The sequence below is a fragment of the Siniperca chuatsi genome, linkage group LG4 (genome assembly GCF_020085105.1).
Source record: "Siniperca chuatsi isolate FFG_IHB_CAS linkage group LG4, ASM2008510v1, whole genome shotgun sequence".
Classification (NCBI taxonomy): domain Eukaryota; kingdom Metazoa; phylum Chordata; class Actinopteri; order Centrarchiformes; family Sinipercidae; genus Siniperca; species Siniperca chuatsi.
Genome location: NC_058045.1, coordinates 13,718,066 through 13,734,795, shown reverse-complemented (window position 1 = coordinate 13,734,795; position 16,730 = coordinate 13,718,066). Strand labels below are relative to the sequence as shown.

General features: G+C 40.3%; 2 protein-coding genes across 2 annotated transcripts; one reads left to right on the top strand and one right to left on the bottom strand.

The window, feature by feature from the left end:
• The first annotated feature begins 84 nt into the window (after positions 1 to 84).
• On the top strand, positions 85 to 9,693 carry ddx11 (DEAD/H (Asp-Glu-Ala-Asp/His) box helicase 11). The gene is made up of 28 exons (XM_044194685.1): positions 85 to 302; positions 856 to 998; positions 1,095 to 1,310; positions 1,393 to 1,479; positions 1,605 to 1,741; positions 1,849 to 1,906; positions 2,023 to 2,130; positions 3,413 to 3,500; positions 3,776 to 3,978; positions 4,170 to 4,244; positions 4,550 to 4,627; positions 4,716 to 4,762; positions 4,861 to 4,940; positions 5,072 to 5,113; positions 5,200 to 5,267; positions 5,379 to 5,417; positions 5,536 to 5,674; positions 6,179 to 6,313; positions 6,430 to 6,542; positions 6,623 to 6,695; positions 7,381 to 7,484; positions 7,594 to 7,743; positions 7,883 to 7,951; positions 8,048 to 8,148; positions 8,245 to 8,329; positions 8,468 to 8,543; positions 8,636 to 8,790; positions 8,884 to 9,693. Exons 2-28 carry the CDS (start codon positions 870 to 872, stop codon positions 8,914 to 8,916), a joined length of 2,688 nt encoding a protein of 895 aa, XP_044050620.1. The 5' UTR covers positions 85 to 302; positions 856 to 869; the 3' UTR covers positions 8,917 to 9,693.
• wash1 (WAS protein family homolog 1) lies at positions 9,555 to 16,194 on the bottom strand. The gene is made up of 11 exons (XM_044194686.1): positions 16,040 to 16,194; positions 15,313 to 15,453; positions 14,392 to 14,503; positions 14,102 to 14,248; positions 11,912 to 12,048; positions 11,625 to 11,760; positions 11,314 to 11,509; positions 11,057 to 11,221; positions 10,754 to 10,912; positions 10,148 to 10,216; positions 9,555 to 10,056 (listed from the first exon to the last, which is right to left on the bottom strand). The coding sequence occupies exons 1-11, from the start codon at positions 16,045 to 16,047 to the stop codon at positions 9,914 to 9,916; spliced, it is 1,413 nt and encodes a 470-aa protein (XP_044050621.1). The 5' UTR covers positions 16,048 to 16,194; the 3' UTR covers positions 9,555 to 9,913.
• Positions 16,195 to 16,730: the final 536 nt, after the last annotated feature.

Here is a 16,730-nt window from a genome sequence, read left to right as displayed (position 1 = left end):
AAATGCATAATTTACAGATATATCGTACCGTCACATGAATAATTAATAGTGTACTTAGTTTAGATATTCCATAATAGCCACGTAGCCCCGCGCTAAAGGACAAAAAGTAGGGCATAGACGTGCATAGCCCCGTCCACGCAAGCATTGCATTATAGTAAAACATGCACGCTTTGTTTTATCTTGTACCCTATTGGTCAGATTCTGTGCCCACTGCTTTCTGTTGGCGCGGTTGTTGAATAGCCGGGAGTTGATAATATTAGCACAAAGTAAAAACTCACTTTTTGTTAGGATATCTAGCGCGGGTAAGTAGCTATATAGCAACGATCTCTGCATGATTGTGATCGGCAGTAGATATAAGACTTCAGCTAATAAGGGGGCTTGGGTTGGTTATTAGTTAGCTAGCTATAGCTATGAATTCGAGATAGCTGGCGTTAAAGTTTCCGTTTCAAGATATGCTCGCAGTCAGACAGCCTTTAAAATCAAATGTTAGCTCCTTGACATAACATGTAACTAGACAAAAATCGGAAAGCACTATAGATTAATGAAGATTTACGTCGTTGTGGCAAATTGAAATATTGTAGTAAAATGAGGAATCTGGAATCCTGAATCAGGAACTCGTCAGGGTTTTAATAAGATTGACTGATCTGCAGAAAAGTAGAATCCAGTCCAAAAGCAGAATTTGGCGCCTGCCTGGGTGCTTCATGTTAGACATAACATCACTATCAGAAGCTTGTAGCTAATACAAGCCAGTCTAAACACACTGTGTGTGCTGCTCAGTTGATCAAGTAGCCAGGGGCTCATTTCATGATGACCATATCTGAACTGAAATGTTTTAAACCTTATGTCATCGTCCAGGGAGGTTCACGGGCATGGAGAATGGCAGGGCCCAATTTCCATTTCCCTACCAGCCCTATAACATCCAGGAGCAGTTTATGCAAGCCCTGTACAGCGCACTTGACCAGGGCAAAGTTGGCATCTTTGAAAGTCCAACTGGAACGGTGTGTATGTGTGCATGCATATAAGAGAGATTACAGCAGAAGCCATTAGGTGTTATTGATTGATTTGTGTTTTCAACATGTATGTCCTTAACCCAGGGCAAGTCTCTGAGTCTGATATGTGGAGCACTGAGCTGGCTCACAGACTACGAGGAGAAGAGGAGACGGGAGGCAGCTGCTCTGCTGCAGGAAGGAGAAGCAGCTCTTTCCACTTCTTCTGCTCAGTTCTCCACTACCAGCTCCTCAGCAGAGCCTGACTGGATCACGGATTTTGTTCAAAAAAAGGCAGAACGTGATTTGGTGTCAAAGTTGAAGGTAAGAATATCATGGTATTTCAGATGTGACCTTGGTGTGGAATTTTGACTTTTGACTATTATTGGATGTTTTTGTGTGTCAGGAGGAAGAATTGAAAAGAAAGAAGAGGGAAGAGCGATTAGAAATGATCAGAAACAACGTTCAACTAAAGTATGCAATGAAAAGAAAAGTAAGTGATCTTGCACAGTGGCATTTTAAATAACCTAGGCATCAGAAATTTTGCCAAAACTTATGATCATTGTTAAGTCGAGTCTCTACAACTCAATATATGAATTTCTGTGTATGTGTCTGTAGAGCAGTGAAGATGATGAGGCATTCAAGTTGCTCCAGCTCAGTAAAGAGGAACAAACAGAGGCAGAAGGAGATCAAGAGGACGAGGAGCTTATTGTTGGAGAATATGAGAGTGACGACGAGTCGAAGACCCGGAGCAGGTGAGGACGGCCATTAATTGGTCACCTATCGTATCAAATGTTGCATCACAGTGAGATGTTGAAATGAACAGACAGTGACAGCAGGGTGTGTTTGCTCTCATGCTCAGATTTTTTGGTGCTGAGGATGACACAGACGATGAACTGGTGGAAGAACATGTTACTAAGGTGTGTGAGAGAGACATTTCACATTGTAACTGTAAGAATGAGTGTCCCACTGATATAAAACATAATAATAAACATTACCCTGAAGTGAGACTGTATATGTTAATACATGTTCTTAGATTTACTACTGCAGTCGCACTCACTCCCAGCTGGCCCAATTTGTCCACGAGGTCCAAAAGAGCCCCTTCAGCAAGGACATCAGTCTGGTCACACTGGGCTCAAGGCAGGTATGTGTACACATACACACACACACACACATATATACACGCAAAGACTACCAGTAACATTTTCAGGGTTAGATGGTAGTATATTTGGTTAAGTCTCATCCATTGTGAATATATGTAAGTAATTTATGTAAGGAATACAAGCAGTATGTGCAAATTAACTGATAAATGTTTGCATGATGGCCTTCATCCTGATTACTTCTGTATATCAGTCATCGTTTGGAGACAACATGATATGCTGTGTGTTTTTCTTGACTGTGATGTTCAATCTATTTATTAAGATTAAAATTAATTTATTTAGAAGTTCTCTTTCCAGTGTTTAGATTATTTTTTATAGCAATAGCCAGAATATTTGAGAGCCTTCTGGCTATTTCCTCGTTCTTTCGTTCCTCAGATTAATTAATAGCTTGTCATTAACTGACATTAACAGTATCTCAATAAGGGCTGCTGAGTAAGCAAGCGCAACACCAAAAACTACATGTTACACACACTTACATGTTACTTCTACTTCTATTTTGATAATTTATTAATAGTTTAAGTTGTTTGTTTGTTTTTTTTTAAGCAAAAGGGCCAACAAATAGTTGGCTCCATCTTCTCAAATGTGAATATGTACTGGCTTTCTTAGTCCTCTGTGATAGTAAATTGAATATTTTTGGGGTTTGGACTATTGGACGGACAAAACAAGACACTTTCAGAGATTAACTTGGGCTCTGGAAGTTGTGAGGGGAATTTTCCATTCCATTCCATTTTATAGAACAAAAATTTCATCTGTTAATCGAGATAATAATCGGCAGATTAATCGATAATGAAAATGATTGTTAGTTCAGCCCCAGTTGAGTGACATGTTTAATTGAAACATAAATCTCAAGTAGCACTTATCTAAAGGCTGGTGCACTGAAAAAGTCATCAAATTAAAGCCTGTATATTATAAAAATGTGGTTAACAGCTGCAAGACCAATTTGCAGTATGTTGTCTGCTACAGGCTAGAATGATCTCGAACAGTCTAGTCTATTTCCATATAGAAGTATGTTGTTTCCAGTAAATTTAAAGTTATTTATACCTATCTTACTTGTATTTTCAAATTTAAGGACATTTTTATTAAACTGCTAAAATACAGGGGGTTCAAAAACAGTATATTAAACCTACATTTCTGTCCATCCCACACAAAGAAGCATACTTGGCATTAAACAGGAACTATTATTTGTATTCAATCAGTAAAACATGATTGTTAACCATGATATCTGACAGGATTTGCCCAGTAAACATAAAACTGTGTACTTTCCAGAATCTGTGTATCAACGAGGAGGTGCGTCGCCTTGGCAGCATCCAGCGCATTAACGATCGCTGCATGGAGATGCAGAAAAACAAACATGGTGAGAGCCGCTCACACAATAGCTCCAGCACTACTGATCTTACAAAAGAACATTTCCAGCTTGTAAGAGATTTGTCATTTTAAATATTTTATTTAACCTGTATTTGAACCAGGAAAGCTACGTTGAAATTAAAAATCTGTCCTGGCCAAGATTATACAATTATGAATAATATTTCAAATGCAATCAGATAATCCTATAAAAAAAAACAAGAGCTGTTTGAAAAGTAAACAAGACCAGTTTATGCTTGCAACGCTGCCTGTTCTTCCTTTTTGTAGAGAAGCAGCATCATGAAGACAGTGTAAAACGTAAGCGAGGCCCAGCAAAGAGTGTGTGTCCCTATAATAAAGCTTCAGCACTGCAGCAGATGAGGGATGATGTTCTGGGGACAGTCCACGATATAGAGCAGATGCTGAAGCTGGGTAGAGAAACCCATGCATGTCCTTACTACTCCACACGCCTCGCTATCCCCCCTGCACAGGTAACACTGTCCTCCTTGTACTCATCCATTACTCACCATACCATACTCCATCCATTCCTGTGTTTTGTTACTTTGGAGATTGCTTGCTGTGCTGCTAACATTGCTCCCGGTTTTTCCTATATTTCTAAAGGTTAATCTGGGGAGCAATAGCCAATCAACTTTAAGTATTTTCATTTATTGTGTCTGCATAGCTGGTGGTGTTGCCCTATCAGATGTTGCTTCATGAAGCTACAAGAAGGGCAGCAGGGGTCCAGCTGAAGGGCCAGGTAGGAGATGTTATTTTTGATCATTTCTGATTCTGTCATAGCCTTTTCTGCTCAGCAATTGTTAGTATTATCATCAAAATCTAAAAAAAACAACCTTTTTTTAAATGTTTGAAATACCCCAGTAATTTAAAAACACTATTTCTCATAAGTAGTTTAGGCACACAGCAATAATATTTCTGAACAAAAATATAAACACACGACCAGTATGACTGTAGGGTTATTTGAGACTTTTTGGGTACTTCATAATTCTGCCATACTTGCATTAGTTTCAGCAATTTGAAGTGGAATTGGCTTTTTTTTCACAGGTGGTGATCATAGATGAAGCTCACAATCTTAGTGACACACTCTCCTGTATACACAGTGCAGAGCTCACTGGAGCACAGGTAAACACATTCATAGACATCATGTACAAAATGTAGGTTTAAATGGTGCCTGTTCCCCGTAATATGCTAAAATGTGAATCTTCTGCAGCTTTGCCGTGCCCACTCTCAGCTCACCCAGTATGCTGACCGCTATAAGTGAGTATACGCACACAGACTCACACAGTGCACTCATTCACAAATTAAATATCGTATTACCCTTGTGACTCTTGATGTTTATGTTTCTACAACATCAGGAACAGACTGAAAGCAAAGAACCTGATGTACATCAAACAGATTTTGTTTGTGATTGAGGGGCTTGTCCGGGTGCTGGGAGGTGAGTGTGTTTTGGCTGAAATTAGTTTTTGATGATTGATTATTGCCAGTCTGCAACGTGCTCAGGAGGGGAAATTGCTGGACAGGGCACATATGACATTTCCAGTTATGATGTAAATGTTATCCTTGCAGGTAAGGTGGGACAGAATCCACAGAGCCAGACTACACAAACAGGTCAGTAAATAATACACACACATAAACACACTCTAATACACATCTAAGCAGAAATTGCTAATCAGTCATGTTTCTTTATCTTTTAGGAACTGAAATGCTTACTATTAACAACTTCCTCTTCAAGGCTCAAATCGACAATATCAACTTGTTTAAGGTAGTTAACAAAAATGTGTTATAATGCTGTTAAAAACCACAATCATGGTTTCTAAACACCATATCCAAACTGTAAACTCGTCTGTAAATGTCACTGTCATTCTCACTTTAGTTGCAGAGATACTTTGAGAAGAGCATGATCAGCAGAAAAGTAAGTGTTTAATATGTATGTATATGTATTGATTTATGCCTCATATAAATACTATCTAGTTCTGAGAGTAATCTACTGTAAAAATAAAATGAATACGACACGCGTCCTCTCTCTGCAGCTGGGTGGCTTTGTGGAAAAGTATGCAGGGTCAGGTGTGAGTCTGCACACTCAGAGCAACTCCAACAAGGAGAACCGACGCACAGAGGGCTTAAAAGGCTACCTTCAAACTCTACAGAGCAACCAGAGCACTGTGCCAGGTCAGAGGGCTGATGTTTGTCACCCACATATTAAAAACACATTTTTGGAGACGTGGCATTAGGGTAGCAACATGAAATCATTTATTGAAAGCAATGGGATCCTATTCAGTAATGAGAAAAGCTTAAAATGCTTAATTTCAGAAAAACCTATTTGGCTTTGAGACATTTTTACAACTTTAAACTGACTTTTGCAGACAGTACCCACATTTGAACTACTACCATAAAAATCTCCCACATGTCCTTATGTGTAATGTGCACAAGAGAATAAATATATGTTGTTATCAAACTGGAAAACTAGCATGTTGCTTAAAAAAAAGACATTTAGTGCATGTCAAGCTGCAATGAGGGTTTTGGACCTAAGTTGCATGTGAAGATATTATTGTTCACGTCACATCCAGCCATTTCTCGCACTTGGCATTTAGCAATCAACAAACACTGAACAATGTAGCATTCCAATGATTGTTCATTATGATTTATCTGTTTTGTCTGCTCCCATATGTGCAGTTTCCTCAGCAGACCAGCAGGGGTCTGTAGAGGCAGAGAAAGTGCTGTCTGCCTCTCCCATGATGCAGGTGGAGGGTTTCTTCATGGCTCTCACCAACAGCAACACTGACGGCAGAGTGGTGGTGCACAGACAAGGTACCATTTAAAAAAATAAATAAATAAAAAAAAAATGCTCTACACCAAATAAAGGACAGTAATGAAATCAAAGTCTTGCAGTGTAAAATACCCCATTTTGTTTTGTTTACGTCCAGGTACTTTGTCAGAGAGCAGTGTCAAGTTCCTGCTGCTGAATCCAGCGGTCCACTTTGCCCAGGTGCTGAAGCAGTGCAGAGCAGTCATCATCGCAGGAGGAACCATGCAGCCTGTAAGCTTTTTTAAGTCCACTAAAAATTAACTAAGCCTTTGCTGTGTAAGTTTTATAATTCTAGAAGATGTTATATGTAGGTTTCAGACTTCAAACAAGAGCTACTGTTTTCTGCCGGAGTGGAAGCGGAGCGCATCACGGAGTTTTCCTGTGGTGAGTGGCCCATTTTATAACACCGCAGTACTTTGTGGAGTTTCTCTTTTTTGTGTTTTTATAATGCACTCCCTCTTAGTGATCAATATTTCTGTTTGTTTGTGGGAATTTTTGATGAGTAATATAATGCTTGAAAAAAACTCAAATTGGGCTATGCACTCAGACTAGATATAAGAATCATGTCATGATTCTGGTTCATGTGATGGAGGTGACAGATTATATCAGAAGTGACCAAGAAGAGATGATCAAAATAATACAAGCACAGGGGGGAAGCAAATCCAAGACATCTCGTGAACTAAACCATGATTTAATTGTCCATCCACTGTATACAAACCTATATTGAAGATTCTTTGAAAATCACTGCTATCATCACACAGGTTGTGTATTGAACTAGGAAGATTACTATATCATAAGCCACCTGAAATTTGAACACAAGTCAAATAAGTTCACTATTTCTACACACTAGAGAAAGTCTTAGTTATGTTGCATACTGCATACATGTTACGTACAGTTCTGTCTGTGCTGACAGAACTGTATATGGATTATATATTATAGTATTGTATATGGAATATTGTTTAGGCCTAATGTTTTTATTTGATCATGTAAAATTATTTTATGTTTGTATTGTTATATTTAAATCAATAAAATAACTAACTTTCTTTTTGCCTGTGTAATTTTGTTTTAGGTCATGTAATTCCTCCTGAGAACATTCTTCCCCTCGTCTTGTGCAGCGGCCCGTCTGGTCAGGAGCTGGATTTTACTTTCCAAAACAGAGACTCTCCACGCATGGTAACAGACACGCACGTGCTATTTTATTAAGTTCTTGCTGTACTATTGTTGAATGCAGCTGCATTATTTACACAAGCACTACAGCATATTTGTGCCTGTTTGTTGACAGATGGACGAGACAGGGCGCATTCTCTCCAACATTTGTAACGTGGTCCCGGGTGGGATCGTGTGCTTCTTCCCTTCCTATGAGTACTCCAGGCGGATCATTTCGCACTGGGAGACCAGCGGGGCGCTTACTCGTCTGGCTAACAAGAAGAAGGTACATCAGCTACGTGACTTCTTTATTAAATAAGCTGGAAAAATCATGCCTTAACTCAAGTGGGGCATAGTATTTTTAAGGAAATTGTAAAAAGAGAATTGTCTGGACAGTCTCTAAACTATCACAATTACTTTCTCAGATCTTCCAGGAGCCAAAGAAAGCCAACCAGGTTGAGCCAGTGCTGAGCGAGTTCTCCCGCTGTATCCAGGTAAAACTGGCGGTGCATTGATAATACGATTATGAGTGATTGCTTCTACCATTGACGCTCACATATGTTACTGGTTGTCTCTTTTCCTTTTGTTAGAGGTGTGCTCTGGACAGCGGTGGGGTCACAGGAGCGTTGCTGTTCTCTGTGGTTGGAGGAAAGATGAGTGAGGGCATCAATTTCTCCGATGACCTGGGCAGGTGTGTGTTATTCATGAGCACATCGACAGCCAGCAATTATATACTGTATAGATTATATAATACTAATTGTTCTTTCCTGTGTGCGTGTGATGACAGGTGTGTGGTGATGGTGGGAATGCCATATCCCAACATCAAATCACCAGAGCTGCAGGAAAAGATGTCCTATCTGGACAAACACCTGGTGAGACTCTTTACTGTCCCATTAGTCTTCACTGTATCCACAAACATGGCAAAACAAAGTACAAGTTAACAGGAGTACTGAGGTGAAGCTCGTCAGTCTCATCACAGTTATTTTTGGGTTTGTTTTTTTTTTTTTTAGCCTCACAGTGGAGGGAGGAGCCCTGGCCAAGCACTAATAGAAAACCTCTGCATGAAGGCTGTCAATCAATCCATAGGTAATAATGTTCATGACAACAGATATGATAAGGGAAAAATTAACTAATTATTTATTCAGTATTCATATTTATTTGACTTCATCTGCCCAAAGGAAGAGCTATCCGTCACCGTGGCGACTATTCCTCCATGGTGTTGTGTGACCGACGTTACTCTCGACCTGCTACGCTCTCTAAACTTCCCACATGGATCAAAGATCGCACCAGCACACACACAACTTTTGGCCCTGCTTTTGCTGCCTTACGGAAGGTGAGAAGCAAGTACACTTATGTATCCACACTCAAACCACTGTATCATGATTAAAACTCATTCATATGTTGTCTGTGTATTCTTCTTTGCCAGTTCTTCCTGGAGAAGAAGCAGAGGCAGGTGTAGTTTCACTCATACAGGGCTCAACTGACATTCCCCAAGTATTCAACTTGGGAATAAGACCGGGGTTTGGAAGAACTTCGGGGGAAACCCAGTGCAAGAGCGGCATTCTACAATTTTACCAACCCAAGAAATTGAATGTGTTCTAACAAAGATAATTAGAGGGCCTCTGTAATAAGTTCCTTATCACGAGGTTGCTGCAGCCCTTTTATGCTGCTTTATGTTTACGTTCTTGAACATTTTGATGCCATCAGACCTCTTAGCACTCCTAGGAGGCAGTTTCTGTTTTCAGTACATCATACTTGGTTTATTTTACAGTTCAACTTTCATATCTTGTATATTACTTGTGTTCTGCTTTGAAGTGAAGATGAATTAGAGAGTAATGAATTCAAGTATTTGATGGCACAATGCAGACAAAGGCCAAAGTGGCATTTATCAGATTGACTCAGGTGTATCAGTCCTGTGATGTCTTCAATTTCACTCTGGAACATGTTTGAGTCAAAAATGAATAATAAATAGTGAACATATACAGTATGTTGAAATGAATTACTGAAGCAGCTACTACACAGCTATCAGGCACTGGCTTAGGCATCCATGTGACAGATTTACCCTGGAAGAAAATATCAAATATTTAAAGCACAATGTAAAGTGTTATGTTATTTTTATTTAATGGAGAGACGTTAGTGAAATGGTTCTATGATTTCAGCGAGTGTTATAATATCTGCTTATTTTATAAAATGTTTTACAGTGATTACGATTATCAATAAATTGTTTATCATTTGAGTTTTTAAGTGATGTTTTGTTCAACTGGCTGGACAAACCAATGCACTTACTGTCATTATGAAGCTAATTATTGTGCAATTTACACTGAAAGTTTCTGTTAGTGGGAGAACATAGCACATTTTATAATATTATTGAGCAATCAGTGGAAATAAGTCATTTGTACACAAAATTATCCAAGACTAACGAATGCTTTCCTTATCAGTGTTCATTGTCCATCATGTTATGCTTCCCAGTCATCATCGTCTGTTGTCGAATGTGGGGCAGGAAGTGGTGGGATGACATCTGACATCCTGGCAAATGCACCGCCGGTACCAGCAGGAGCGTCACCCGACTCCCCACCTGCTGGACCCTTACCAGATATGCCTACAGAGAGGAAAGGACACATTATTTACTGCCAGCAGTTCCAACCACCAGCAGTATTTTTGATCTCATTTGACATAAAAGGGATCCTCACCTTTCCTTCGCATGGCAAGTTTATTGAAGAGATCACACATAAAGTCTCCACCACTAGATGCCGCTCCCACTGCGGAGAGATAAAGACAGGCAGTTACTAAATAATCATGCAATCAGTATTTTTTTGAAATTAGTAATTGGAACAGTGAAACTGTTTCACTCATTCCCCAGTGCTGCGCTTCAAAGTGGAGCACATCATTACAACAAGACTTTTTATCTAGTTAGTCAGCATAAGCAACTCGAAATAAAATGTTAGGTCATGACCTGGCCAGCCACCCAGAAAAAAGGCAAAGATATACTGTCTGATATTAGGTCAGACAATTTACAATATGGCTGTAACCGAGTCAACCTTTTAATGAGGTTGACATTTATAAAAATGAAGGTCACAAAGCCATGGACGGTGATGACAAACAAATGAGATATACACAAACACTCACATGCTGACATGCCGTGTGACACATTGTATACACTCATGGGTGAATGCTAACTAGAGAGGGGTCACGTTCTGCTTTTATTGCATGACTTTCTCATCATTGTTGAAGCTGCATCATATAGCATTTAATAAAACATGAGCAGAACCACCTCCCCACTCAAACAATCTTGACACCTTGCTCTTGCGCCTTCTGTTTCTTCTTCTCCATCTTGCGCTCTTTAATGTTGCGTAACTTGGCTTTGCCGATGCCTCCGGCGTTGCGGATAGACTCCAGGAGACTGGCACGGCTGTCTGACGGCTGAGCGACCTCGCTGGGAGCACCAGACACAGGGCCTGCAGTCAGAGGAGACAGTCAGGGGTGGCAGTGTAATTTGGGTTTACGCCCATTCATGTCAGTTAGGTCAATCTAATTTAAGATTTATCTTATTCCTCCAAGTCTGTAGTGTGTAGCCAGTACAAGATCTGAATGTGACAAACCTGAACTTGGTGCTCGAGAGACTTCTGTGGGGCTGTCAACAGGAGGGGGAGGTGGGGGAGGTGGTGGAGGGGGAGCTCCTGCAGGAGTGGCAGGAGCAAGCGCAGGCTCAGGAGGGGGAGGGGGAGGTGGTGGAGGAGGTGCAACATTATGTTGGAGCTGAGGTCCTGAAACAAAGAGATGAAAAGTCTACATCAGCTTACAAACACAGTATCGATCAAAACCACAATGACATAGTGAAAAGTCTGTGGTTATGTACCAGGTGCGTTGCTCTCCTCAGAGAAGGAGGGCAGCTCAGGGATGTTGTGTGTGGGTCCTGACGGGGCGAAGCCAGGCCCGAGGTCCGCGCTGTAGGACAGGTCGTCTGCAATGCCTGGCAGGTCAGGCAGGTAGGATGGCACATCTATCTCGGGCACCTGGCCCAGGTCTGGCACATAGAAATAAGACTCTGCTGTCTGTTAAAGAGAAAAGATTATCAAGATCAATCATTAAATATATCATTACAAATCATTTATTTAAAAAAAGTCAAATTTACAATATGTTTTGGTTGGAAAAGGGTGTTTGAGGTACCTGTCTCTCCAGTTGCTCTCTCTTCGTAATGGACAATGGTGCGTCAAACGGCTTCTCTTCTTTTTCTATCTCTAGTGTTGTATGTGTTTTTGTCACTGCTCCCGCCAGAGGATCAAGGAACACATACTTCTTATATCTTTAAAAACACACAAGTCCAAAGATGAAGAAAAGATTTAAATCAAATCAACGTTTACAGTTAGTATCTGTGTCTATTTGTGTGTGTGTGTGTGTGTGTGTGTGTGTGTGTGTGTGTGTGTGTGTGTGTGTGTGTGTGTGTACGTACTCACAGGTTCTCTGTAGTATTAAAGAGCAACAGGGAGCTGACAGATGAGATGTTGCGTGGCAGACCGCCCAGCCCCTCCTCTGTCTCATCCTCAGACTTTTTCTTATTGCTCACACATACTGGGAAATACATCAACTTCTCCTGAAAGGAAGACACACAGACATAGAGTGAGGAGGGAGATCTGTAAAATGTCAACTGAATCTTGAATAACGCAAATCACAAATGCCACCAAAGTGCTCCTGCACTCAGATGCACGCGCGCACAAATGCTGCAATGCCAAATTACATGGTTGGGAACATTGCTTCTGGGGAATACTGAATAATGCATTTCTGCATCAGAGAAAATTGCAAGCAGTGGTTTCATTTTTTTCTCCCTCTCTGACACAGACACACACACACGCACGCACGCACACACACACAAAAACAACACACTTATAAGACCAAGCACACACAGCAGACAATATGCTGGTTTCTGTAAAGTTCCCTAAGGTGTTAACGGAAGAACTGTGGTGTTCACTATAAATAATGCAGGAGCTTGTGTTGAGCTGAGCACGAGCGCACGCACGCACAAAAAAACACTTTCCTTTTCACCTCCTAATCAAGCATCAACTTTGGAACAAAAAAAAGACAACCTAATATAAAATTATGCCAGTAACATATCTTTTATTTTTAGTTAAAAAAACATCCAGAATAGTTAAAAAAAAAAACCCCAAGTGTCTTCAGTTTCAAGAGTTAGTCAATTACACTTCCATAATTAAGGCAACAGAAATAAATATTCATATATATCATTGTTGTGCACTTTTGGAGTGTTTGTTTTGCACCTGGCATTTCCTCAGAGTTCTGACTGGACTTTATCATCATGAAGCTCTGGTAGCTCTGAGTAATTGGAGATACTTCCACCTGACACAAAAGAATATTCAGGTATTATTTTCCAGATTATTTTCAATCATGCGCATTTTCTGTTTTCATACATGACACGATTAAGTTTTTTTTTAAACATAGAATCAACTCGGGAAAGGTAGTTGTGATATGACGTGCTGAGGGCGGCCCTGCTAGTATGTTTTTTCTTTGTTTAAATACCAACCACGTCCCTTGCTCACGAAGACATTTGTAATTTTACAGCATTTAGCTGCACTTTCCTCCTGGGCTAATGCTTGCCAGGCCACCGGGTGCTCACGATGGCCAGTCCGGGTCTGTGTAAAATAACCGACCCTGGCCTGATGAATATTGCATCCAAAAAAATCCAGGAAGTTTCAGTGCAAATGCCATGCTGCCCATTATGGCTAATGTAAGTGGATGCCAGTTGGTTATTTAACTCAGAGGTGTGAAAAATTGAGACTGACATGGCTGACAGCATATCAGTGCTGGTTGAATGATAAATGGTTTTTAACATGCATGCTGCTAATCATGAGAACATCTGTTCATGTAAGAAAATTATTAGTTAGCATAACAACAAAATAACATAAAATGAGCCAGCACAGTGCAGTGTTTTGCCTTCAGTCTCAGCTAATGCCAACAGCGACAGTTGACATTGGAAATGGTGCCTATGGACTAACAGAAACAAGTGGTGGTTCCCATTTATATAAAACAATTATCGAGATATCACACTGCTCATCCTCCCTGGGAAATCAAATGCCAGAGGAAAGAAGACCTTGGATTCTGGAGGATCAAAGTGGACTCTGTCATGGCCATGGGACAGTGTCTCTTAACTCCAAGTCCTCGTCCTCGTATGACCGGAGTGAGAGCTGTGTCATGATTCTCAGCAGTAAGATAAAAGCCATGTAAATGGAAATTAATCATGCCTCTTTTTATCCCTGTTTTTGAACCAGCAGTTTTAGCAGTGTCAGCTGTATGTAAAGGCCTTAACACCATCAGGCTAGCACACACTTTCTTCTATTTTATATTAGTTATAGCACTATAACTGGTGGGCTTCAAGACATTAGGGTGTTTTCACACCTGTGCTTTTTAGTCCGGTTAAATCGGTTCATTTTCTCCCTTGGTTCGATTAGTTTGGGCAGATGTGAAAACAGTAATCACACGCAGGTTCAGACCAAAACAACCGCACAGAGAGTTATAGAACACTTTGTAAAACCATGGCTCTTAACAAGTCACTTTTTCTATTGTTGCATAATTGGAGGCATTGCATGTAAAAAGAAAAGCCTTGTGTAATCAGCATTTCAATGTATTTATCTTACCTGCAAGGCATTCTCATCAAAGGGTCGAAGTTTATTCTGTATCCTGTGTCGGGGGCGGGTTTGTGAGGAGGGGTCTGTAGCCTCAGTAAAGATAGAGGAGTAATCCTGAAGTCGATCTGGTGCCGGGTACTTGGCACTGGAGAAAACCTATACACACGGAAAAAAGCTGACGTAACTGACAGACACAGGGCTAATTATTGTTTTCAATGATCTCGTCACCTTATTGTGTCTCTATTGTGTAACATAGGTGAAATGTATAAAGCTGCCTTCCGAAGTGAAGGTGCTGTTACCTTGGTGGCCTTTTTACTGCCTTTAATCTTGTCGACACGGGCCTGAGCTAGCCTGATCCTGTCAGTGACGCACTGCAGCTGGCGGCGGTTCTTCTCTACACTGTCAGACACCCTGGAAGTAACACACACATACACACCAACATGAATATGGACATACACACATCCACACACAAAGGAAAATATGTCTGAGATGATAATGCACAATCCAATATAGAGGAGTGCGTAACTTCAGACAACCTATTCCACTTTTCCTTCTTTATATAGACTCTGAAGGGTGCTGAATCCCTTCTTGCATTTCATAAAGATGAAGTGCAAGTATTACACAGCTGTTTCGGCATTCTACTGATCATTTCATACCAATTGTCTAATTACTAACACATCATCTTTCAAAAGGTTACATTGACAAAACAATTATGTCGATAAATGACACCCTCTTTATGCAGTTACAAGAGAGACTTCCTCTATTTTCAGGGTGCCAGACAGGACCATCTGCTCTAAAACTGTGCTGTGGCATAAAATGTGGCTTAGACATGGATTCCACATGTTTTAGACTGTGCCATCCATTAAATAAGTTTTTTTTTCTGTCCCGAAAAATCTTGTAACTGATGCTGTGATATCAACACTGGTAATGTCAATACTACCTGTGGGTAACTCACAATACCTTATGCCGCAAAATCCTTTTGGCACTACTTATGCATGATGGATACCATGTTAAGAATGATGTTAACATAATACATGCCATATATGACAAATCCTCTAAAGCAAATCCTGCAGTCTGTCATTTGCATACCAAGGGAAAACCATGACACAGTCATGCTACTGATAATTGCAACAAAGACATGGTTTTCATTGTGGCACTGCCTAGTACCTACCTCTTGCGTGCGTGCGTGTGTGTGTGTGTGTGTGTGATTCTGGGCTTGCCTTTTGAAAATATCCGTAGAGATGGTCTCCAAGTAGAGTAATGCATCTGCTATCTGATGGACGGCCTCCTCTCTCCTCAGGTCTGGCTGGATGAGAGGCACTGAGTACACCTGGCCCTCCAGGCAGTGCTTCTGGGTCATCCTAAAGACAACAACACAGAACAGCTCCGATCTTAAGCACGGAAGTCATTCTTGACTTTGGGATCAGTATGACATAATTACAATAAATCCAACTTTGATTTGTCTGCCGTGACAGAATAACTGGTAGAGAAAGTGTGGTAATTTTGAGCAGTTAGTCAACTCTTTCACAGTGACGCTTGTTGTTAAATCCAACACCACGAAACTGTCATAACGTTATCTATAGCCAGTATGATTAACTAAACCCTTACTTCTTTACCAAACCACGCTTCTCGACCTCATCTGACTCTCACGTGACAGTGCCAGAATATACAATTGTAATTCAATGTGTAAACTGACTCAAGTTGATTCCTGTAGCTGTATCTTATATGGCAATCTCAACAGCTGACAGTTAATAAACCCGCACTTAAGATGTTTACTAGCAAAGATATTCCAAAGAAATCTATATAATTTAACTAATAAAGTGACACTGAAATGAAAGCCTGTCCATGCTAAAGCATCGCAGTGAGCATTAAACTGAACAATACCCGTTTAATGATGTTATACTGCGAAACCTAGTCGCTTGAAAATATAGTATAATATAGTCTTACCTGACCATGGGTGTTGTTTGCTGGTTAACGGTAATAGAATAGATATGATAAGAAGTAACTGGACTATCGGTACTAGCAGCCGAGCTACTTGTTAGCAAAACAACGTTTCCGTACTTCCGTATCCCTGTGACATGTGATCACAGTGTTACCTTCAAGTTCTCTCAGGAATATCTGCTTTCCAACTTGAACGCACCTGAAAGATTTGAAGAAACTGAGGTATTGGCTAACGTTAAAGGTATAAGACTTGGAAAATAAAATTATTTTATTTGACCTTTAACGAATCATTCAAATGCAATTTCACATAGTGTATTTGACAAAACATTCTCACCACAAGACACCAATTGTCATTGAATTGTAGAAGTCATTTGTCTGTTGTCACTGATGACAACTTGGTAAGATTGTGTGATACAGCTACTGAATGGACCTTGATTGTTTTATTATTATTATTATTATTATTATTATTATTATTATTATTATTATTATTATTGCCACACATGTATCTTGATATGCAAAAAAAGTCTAGAATTATTCTTGTACTTTTAGATTTTATGTGCAGTAGGCCTAAACCAGGCACAAGAGAGTTGCTCAGATGTTGAACCTCCTTGTGGAGCCTACAGGGTGCGTGCTTGCTCTGTAGTTTTCTCTTGCATGTGCGTAATGACGCATCCGTCCTTCGGCACCTCCCCTCCTC

What these genes read in the sequence shown, in the direction of transcription:
- ddx11 (XM_044194685.1), top strand. Translation starts at nt 870, where the DNA reads ATGGAGAATGGCAGGGCCCAATTTCCATTTCCCTACCAGCCCTATAAC. An exon ending in CATCACGGAGTTTTCCTGTG is followed by an intron (nt 6,696 to 7,380) that starts GTGAGTGGCCCA and finishes ATTTTGTTTTAG; the next exon opens with GTCATGTAATTCCTCCTGAG. An exon ending in GGCTGTCAATCAATCCATAG is followed by an intron (nt 8,544 to 8,635) that starts GTAATAATGTTC and finishes ATCTGCCCAAAG; the next exon opens with GAAGAGCTATCCGTCACCGT.
- wash1 (XM_044194686.1), bottom strand. An exon ending in TTGATGAGAATGCCTTGCAG is followed by an intron (nt 12,049 to 14,101) that starts GTAAGATAAATA and finishes TCTTCCTTTCAG; the next exon opens with GAGAAGTTGATGTATTTCCC. An exon ending in ACAGAAGGCGCAAGAGCAAG is followed by an intron (nt 10,217 to 10,753) that starts GTGTCAAGATTG and finishes ATCTCTCCGCAG; the next exon opens with TGGGAGCGGCATCTAGTGGT.